This window comes from Malus domestica, chromosome 02 (genome assembly GCF_042453785.1).
Source record: "Malus domestica chromosome 02, GDT2T_hap1".
NCBI lineage: Eukaryota > Viridiplantae > Streptophyta > Magnoliopsida > Rosales > Rosaceae > Malus > Malus domestica.
In genome coordinates this window covers 6,116,374-6,125,079 of record NC_091662.1, presented here as the reverse complement: position 1 = coordinate 6,125,079, position 8,706 = coordinate 6,116,374, and the positions used below count along the sequence as shown (strand labels likewise).

The 8,706-nt window shown below is 35.3% G+C and overlaps 1 protein-coding gene across 1 annotated transcript; it reads left to right on the top strand.

Moving 5' to 3' along the window:
• Positions 1 to 3,358: 3,358 nt before the first annotated feature.
• Positions 3,359 to 7,140, top strand: LOC139192380 (probable disease resistance protein At5g66900). Its single transcript, XM_070814444.1, has 5 exons — positions 3,359 to 4,311; positions 4,436 to 4,764; positions 5,096 to 5,460; positions 5,583 to 5,842; positions 6,048 to 7,140. The coding sequence occupies exons 1-5, from the start codon at positions 3,681 to 3,683 to the stop codon at positions 6,881 to 6,883; spliced, it is 2,421 nt and encodes an 806-aa protein (XP_070670545.1). The 5' UTR covers positions 3,359 to 3,680; the 3' UTR covers positions 6,884 to 7,140.
• Positions 7,141 to 8,706: the final 1,566 nt, after the last annotated feature.

Here is an 8,706-nt window from a genome sequence, read left to right as displayed (position 1 = left end):
GATGATCAGGTGGTTTGGTTGCATTATTATACTCCCAACTCCTAAGACAGCTTTCCTTTCAATTTGATTGAATTATTTATATGTAAGGAGGCCTGTGATTCCCAATTTCACATTATATGTTGCAGAAACTGATCATGGTCAAATAAACATTGTCAGAATTCATAACAATTAATTATTGAAACTTGCGTACCTCCCGAAATAAAATAAGAGGAGAAGATAAATACAGAAAAATAAATTTAAAGGATAGATCCATTAATAGCGGAGCCAATTATTTGGTGAGGGAGTTAAGATAAAATTATTACTATAAAATTAAACGTGTTGTAGACCTATTTAACATGAACTTTATTTAGGACTAGAGAGAGAGGGTCGGCGGCAAGAGAGAGAACAAAGAGATTTAATTGTGAGGTGTGAGTTGTATAACCTTATTATGCCTTTATTTATAATAGTAGGATATGTTAAATCGTTAGCTTAATAGGATTACAACTCTCATAAGATAATATATACTAAAGAGAATATTCTAAAATATTCTTAGATACACTATAATTTATACCATCACATCCTTATTTTAAATATAATTGCAACATGCAAAACGCTCAAATTTTCAATTGCCTAAATAAAGTTATATAATAAATCCTTGCAGAGACATCATTGAAACAATACAAATAAATAAAGTTATATAATAACAAACTTAAAAATAATAATTTAAAGTATGAAATTTAAACTATGCATAAGTTATGTTTCAACTAGAGTTAACCAAGAAAACATTTAATTAAACCTTGAGAAACATTGGTGGCGCTTTCAAAAAGTCAAATAGCCAAAAGCCAAAAATCAAACGTGATGATTCCTACGAAAGTACGAAGTAGGAACCTAAACAACGTGCAAGTATTTGATGTAAATGCATAAAATAATAAAATATTGAAAGTTAATTATTTCTCCAAAGACCATCTCCAATTTTTTTTTTTTGAAAAATTGGAGATATATTAATCAGAGCAAAAGAAGCCAAATAGAACAACAAAAGCCGGAGGATAGAATTATGGGTTAATACTTAATACTAAAAAATAGAGCAAGTTTCGGCCAAATAATAGATTTGGGTTAGTGGGCTTGGCCCACTTGTGCGAGTGGGAAACCAACAATTGAACATCACTTGCGCAAACTGGAATTTAAATCTAGCAATTTTGTGACCCCACCCATGTGGGTTATAAAAAAAATCTAACAACTCAAATTTAAATCTAATGCTAAGACCATCTTCGTAGGAGAGGAGGTGTCAAAAATGCCACATAACGGTAACAAATGATGTACCATTTACTCTAACCGAGATGTCAAATATGACATAGAAAAGAAGGCTAAGATTACATGGACAAAGAGATGTCAAATTTGAAACTGCCTTCAAATTTGATTTTTGCTATATCCAAAGACATTCTGCTTGCCTTACCTTAAATGATAACATATTTAAGTACTATTTTATTATTTTTATACCAACAACAACACAACTTTTATTATTTTTGTTTTAAAAAAATATAAATGAAGCAATAAATTTTGGTATACTGGGTGGAAGGAAAATATTGATAATATCTCAAATTGCTATGTCAGCTATCAAATTTAAACTTGATGTTTTGAATTTGACGTAAAAAAAATTTATTTAACTCAAAATTCACCTAAAACTCTATAAATACCTATGTATTTGTTTAAACATCCGCACAAATTTCATTTTTTTCCTACCATTCTTCCAATTTTTCTTTGTACCATCTTCTAAAACCATTTCTTCCCATTTCCAAAGTGTCGGTTTAGTGATTCATGAGTTTCATGTGTCAGTATAGTGATTTTTCAATATCGAAATAAAATATTTTTAGGTTTAAATGTTCATAAAATTAATTTAGTAAGTCTACGTAATTTTTTTTAAAGTTATTTAAAAATAATTAGCTTAAATTCCTTCTTTAATAATTTGGGGTTAGAAAAACTGTTTATGGGTTAAAACCTAAATTCTCTGGGCTAAAAATTTTATGTTTTAATCCAAGGTTAGAGATGGTCTAAGAATCATGTAGGCTCTAAAATAAATAAAATAATGAATGTTGAAAGTTAATAATGATTTTTTATTTTATAAGAGACCTATCTTTATAAAACTGTGAATTAATACTATTAAATTTCAGTATTGGTTAAGTAATTAATTTATTAAAATTTATTAACTCTTACTTTTCTTAAAAGTAGTCCTAGAGTTGGACTTTTCATTTGCTAGGTATCCTGTAACAATTAAAAATTATAAAATAACTCAAATTATTAGGATTTTTAAGCTTGAAAAAAAATTAAAACTCCCCTATGCTACAACCCACTTGAGCCTTGTTAGTTGCTCCGCCGGTTATCAGTAATTGACCATATTTTCGGCTTAATCAGATCAACGATTCAAGTTGCAGGGTAGTTTCTAAAATTTTAAGTTATTTCCAAATATTATTTTATTTAGGCTAATTATATTAGCACCCCACAAGTTGTTGAATAAACCTCACATATTTAATACATCCCACATTTACTTTTTCAATTAAAAATTATCTTAATACACCCCACTTTCTTCCCCATAATACCCTCACACCCCATATTCTTAATATACACCTTACATTTTCTACATACACCCCCACATTTATCAAATCTTGTAACACTCATTTTTAATTTTGCCGAATTATTTCAAACCATCTGAACGTTAGTTTGCCGAATGATTTGAAAAAAATGTTTAGCTTCATTTGAACGTTTTTCAATAACAATAATAATGATTTCAAAGCTACCATGTTGTTTCCATTTTCTTGTGCATATTTTGGTCGAACCAAGTCGACCTGCAAGAAAGCACCTTATGAATGTCATTGACTCAATTTGCAATTAGTTTGCATGCCATGGTTTTTGAATTATGAGATTTATAAGTGCTAATTCTTGAATTAATAGATTAAGTGAGATTAAATAATTATCGATGTCGTCGAAATCACTAAAACAAAGAAAAGTATTAAGTCTTACCTCATGTAAAGCTTTCGAAACACCGATTTCATGTTCCGGTCAAAAATAATTTTTCTCAATCAACATGTTTGTAGTTTCATTGCTTAGGGTTTTATTTAACAATGGACGGTGGGAGGGGTTTTGATAGTTGAAGTAGATAAATAATACGTTAAAAGTTATTTGTGGTGTATTTAGAAATTTTTTATTTTTTTTTAAACCTAATAAGGTCAAAATTGTAATTGCATAGTTGGGTAAATAAGTTATGAATATTAAATTTTAATGTAGAGTTTATTCAACATTTTGTGGGATGCTAATATAAAATGCCTTTTATTTATTATTTATTTATCTTTGGATCATTGCATTGTAAACACCTTTCGCACGAGGTGGGGGTTGGCCAAAAGATTGCCCAAGTCAGTTTCTCTAAATAAGCGATATTTTGCCATGAGAAAGCATCGTTTAATAGAAAGCAGCTTTGCAATTTTCTTGGTAAGTCAATGGGGGTAGCTAAAAGTAAACGCCAATGGATTGAACTCAGAAACTATTAGCCTCCCACTGAAGCAGAATCGCATTCTTCCTTTTGTCAAGAGAGCATTTTTATGTGCGTTTGTTCATACGGCTCTGTTCTTCTCGTCTCCAAGTTTGGATTGAAATGACTAGAAGTTAGTTTTCGGATTTTTCGGTGTCGGTTTTGTTTGAGAGAAGCTGAGATGGAACAAGGCTTGAAGATTCAAGTTGAGGAGCTTTTTGCAGAGGCTGATCTAGTAAAATGGTTTACTACGCTACGTAAGGCTGTGAAGGATGTCAAGGACAAGAATACGATGTTTAGAGAGCCACTCGAAAATCTCGATTCCAAGCTAGAAGAGTTAAATCCGCTGATCGAAAACATAGAGAACAAGTATTCGACCAAAAAGAAGAAAAAAGAAAAAGGCGTACCAAAGTTGAAAGACGAGTTGGATCAACCAAAATGGGAAGTGGGAAAAATGGTGAAACAAATAGAGAATGGAAATGAGCTCGTTCGCAAGTGCTCCAAGCGTACCCCGTGGAACGTCTTCCACGCCTTGCAACTTGGTGATTTAAAAAAGTGTCTAAACAGATTGTTGAGCATACTGAAGGAGGAGGGAATAAGGAATGTGTTCGGGAAGATGGTTGTTTCGAGGGAGAACTTGGGATCATTTACTACACTTGCAGATGTTACGGTTGGATTGGATGAGCCTTTGAGGGATTTGAAGAACATGCTTCTTAGGGACAACAATGTCTCAATGGTAGTGCTGAATGGTTTCGGAGGATACGGGAAGACCACATTGGCAATTAAATTCTGTGAAGATAAGGAAGTCAAAGGTATGATAATACTTTCTAACTGCTAATTGACAAGTGTTATAGTAGAATTAATCTGTAATTTAACATCTTCTATTGTTCTGTGTTTTCACATTTATCTAATATGTTCATGTATTGTATTTGATAGCTATATTCAACAAAAATATCTTCCTTGTCCCCATTTCGAAAGAGCCCAAGTTAGAAGTTATACAAGCGCTGCGTCAACGCATGGCAGGACCAGATGATCCTCTACTGTTGGTCCTGGATGATGTTTGGTCCAATTCCGAATCTCTTCTTCGGGAGTTTTATGATTTGAAATTGAAAAAGTGCAAGATCTTGGTGACATCGAGAATTAAATTTCGAGGATTTGGCACTCCGTATAATCTCAAACCCTTGAATCATAAAGATTCAATGACTCTTTTGCGTCATTCAGCATCCCTGGGAGATATCTCGCCTGATCAAGATCTTCTGGAAGAGGTTTATTTCTCACTATGCAATCCACAACATATATACTTATCAAGGCCTCACAAATTATAGGGGCAACAAAGTGGGGAAAAGAAAATGTTTTGATCTTTTACGATAAGTATACACATACAGAAGCGAACACCCATTTTACAATATGAACCTGCAAATGATCATTCACAAATCACATATGATTTTACCTAAGAACTAAAACTAAAATAAGAATGAAGATAAGTAGGTAGTCATTCACCATTTTCATGAAACCATTGAGATGTTATAAGAAACTTGAACTTTCGGTTTGCAACTCAGATAGTAATTGACATCATTTGGTACAACTAACCAGCAGGTACTAGAGCACTGTAAGGGACTTCCGCTTGCCATTTCAGTGATTGGGAAATCACTTCGCGGAAAAGATACAGAATTCTGGCGTTCAAGCCTAGCAGACTGGTTTAAAGGTTCTATTCCTGATTCTGAGTCTGACGCTGAGTTGCTTCTTAGTCTTCAAAGTAGCATAGATGCCTTAGGTGACAACGAGGCTATCATCAGGGAATGTTTCATGGACCTTGCTTCATTTCCTGAAGGTCAAAGAATCTCTGCTGCTGCTTTCATTGATATGTGGGCAGAGTTATATAACCTAGATGAGGACTCTCTGTCCATTACGATCCTCCACAAGCTCGCCAGCAGAGGTCTGGCAAATCTTGTGATCACTAGGTACGCAAGCTTTTATGTCTCTCCTGTATAATATTCTCATTGAAAATGTCTGTATTCATGAGTGTCTCCTACCATAATATACAACTGCAAGTTGCAACTGACTGAGTTTGGATTGTTAACAGGAATATAGAGATTCTGGATGACTACTACATCGAACACTTTGTTAGACAGCATGATCGGCTTAGAGACCTGGCTATCTACAATGCGAAACTAGACCCAATAGAATATAGAAAAAGACTGATTGTCGTAAGTGGAGACAATCAACCCATCAACGCTAGCCGATTAAGTATCTCCTCTGGTGGTCTCATCTCTCTCTTTAGAAAAGGCAAATACGTGCAGAAGTCTCAACCCATCAATGCTCGCCTATTATCTATCTCCTCTGGTTGTCCCATCTCTCTCTTTAGGAAATGCAAATACGTGCGCGCACACACACTCAGATTTGAATAGCACTATCATTTATTTTCTCATGACACATGTATATGTACACACGCAAATGCACATGCACACACGGAAACACATGTTAAGATTTGCACATAAGTTTCATCTAATTTCTGTCGTACTCATATCTTGCAGCATATTGTTTGCAGATGGAAAGTCCTCAAAACAATGGACGAGTGTCCATCTACCACAACTTGAGGTTCTAGTTTTGAATTTTACGACAGAGAACAATGCCGTACCTGAATTTGCGCAGAAATTTGACAAACTGAAGGCTCTAATAGTCACAAACTATGGTTCATTACCTACTGAATTGAGTAATTTTCATCTTCTGAAATCATTATCAAATCTGAAGAGAATCAGATTAGAGCGCATTTCAATTCATTCCATAACCAAGAACTTCGTACCATTGAAGAGTCTAAAGAAGATATCTTTATACATGTGTAACATTGGTCAAGCTTTCTGTAATTGTTCCATCAAAATTTCAGATGCCTGGCCAGGTCTAAAGGAAATGAATATTGATTATTGCCATGATTTGAGGGAACTGCCTGCCGAGCTCTGTGATCTTGTTCATATGGAGATTCTTAGTATCACCAACTGCCATAAGCTATCTGCCTTGCCTGAAGAGATTGGAAAGCTGAAGAATTTGGAAGTATTGAGACTAAGGTCCTGTACAGACTTGGAAAGGCTTCCGGTCTCGATTGAGAGACTCACTAAGTTGTACCGTCTTGACATGTATAATTGTTTCACTATTAAGGAGTTGCCCAAAGACATTGATAAGATGAGCAGTTTAAGAATGATCAATGTAGGACAATGCTTAAGATTGGACGAGTTGCCTGTATCAGTGTCGGTTCTTGACGTGCAGTTAGAGAAAGTGATTTGTGATGAAGAGAAGAAAGATTTGTGGGAACTCTTCATAGCCAGAGAGAAAATCAAGGTGGCAAAAGAACAACCCAATCTGAATTGGCTTGAAATGCCTCCGTTGTGAGACCTATCTTTCCTAAATAAATGTTGGAGCAGCGTCTTTCTGATTTCTGTTGCATTGTTTTCTTTATTTTTCATCTTCTTGTTGGACTTCTCTTGTTTGATTTCGTTTTTGGTTCTGTCCAAGTTCCAAGTTTCATCACATCAATTTGTAATACTGTATTCTGGTTGTATCTCCAAGTTTTCTTTTGCTGCTTGCTTTTGGTATAGATGATCATATATTGAGATATTCTAAGTTGCAGTTTACCTTTTTTAAGCTAATGTAGGCATGCAATCGATGTTCCATTTATAGGTCGTCGTTATTGTTGATATCATCGCTATTGGAAAATTAAAATTGTCTAAATATGATCTATGATTGCAAATGTTAATCACCATTCACCACTCCATGATGGTAGACAAAGTTAATCACCGCTCCATGATTGGAAATTAGGGATGAGGACCGAGATGTGATTGCAGGAAACAATGTGAATTCGGAAACCTTGCGTGAAAATAAAAATCAAGTGGAATTGATAGTATCATCAATTCGGGGAAAGCTTCACCGGCAGCCTCCATTCCCAGGGACCATTTCACCACGAAGAAGAGAACTTGCAAGTGATGGAGGAAATCAAACGGTGGTACTTACATTGGCTACTTGAAAAACCTACTTCAGAGACCAGCTTGGAGTGCTTTGTCGAGGCCATTAGAGGCATAGAACAATAATGTCGCGATTGCTATGGTGAAAAATTCGACATTTGTAGTGGAAAATTTGTGGAAATGATGGTAGTTGATGGTTGCATATTGAACTCCCCCGCATGAGTAAAGGACTGGTACCCTGCGATGATGATGATCCCTTGGAGTATACCTCTTGGATGCTCAAGATAGTTAAAAACGACTTGTTTCTACTCGAAAACCAACTTCCTTGGAAAGTTCTTGAATGTCTATTCTGCCACACGGTAGGAAATGACAAGTATTCTCTACTTAAGCTTGCTCTTGAATTCTTTGACTCGTCTGTATTGGACCAGACTCCACAGATCAAAGGAGGGGAAACTAGACATTTACTTGATGCCATAAGAGCCTCTTTAATTTCCTCGCACCAGCCGCAATCAGCACTGAAAAGGTTTTGGGAACTTATACCAACTGTCACGGAACTTCTTCAAGCTGGTGTCAAATTCAAGAGTAAAAACAGTAATTGGAGCAACATGCCTGACATAACCTTTGAAAAGGGAGTTACGGAAATTCCACCAATAGACATTGAATCCAATGCAGAGTCTCTTTTCAGAAACCTCATCGCCTACAAACAGTGTGATCCAAACTCCGGATTTTTCACATTAACTCTTACGCCGTGATCTTGGAAATTCCACCAAGATCCTGTGCAGGTTTTTCAGCTTGTCGTTTCTTCAAGGGATTCCAGAACATGTTTATCCAGGCTTTCCTTTCATTTCAGTTAGCAAGGGTTTAGAGGTCAATACGCTGAGGACCATGTCTCAGATCATTCTTCAAACATTGAAGAATCCTCGGCAACCTTTCATTGCACTATCACGGCCTTCTTCTGCGCTGGAGCTGATGAATAAATTACCAACAGGGTACGTGCAAAATAGAAACAACATTGTTGAATCAACGTTCCACTAAATCATGTTTTAAAGGTACTAATCGTGTTTTTCTCCTTTTAAAATTTGTAGCAATGGTTGTAGGGTCAAAAGACAAAAAATTGGCAACTGCAGATCAGCAGCTCCTGGCTTGTGACTGTCTGAGAATCAGCCCTTTAAGGTTGTGGATTTTTAGTAAATAGCTATATCAAGTGCAAGTAATCCTCATCCTATTCAAATATTTATAGATTTAAGTGGATGG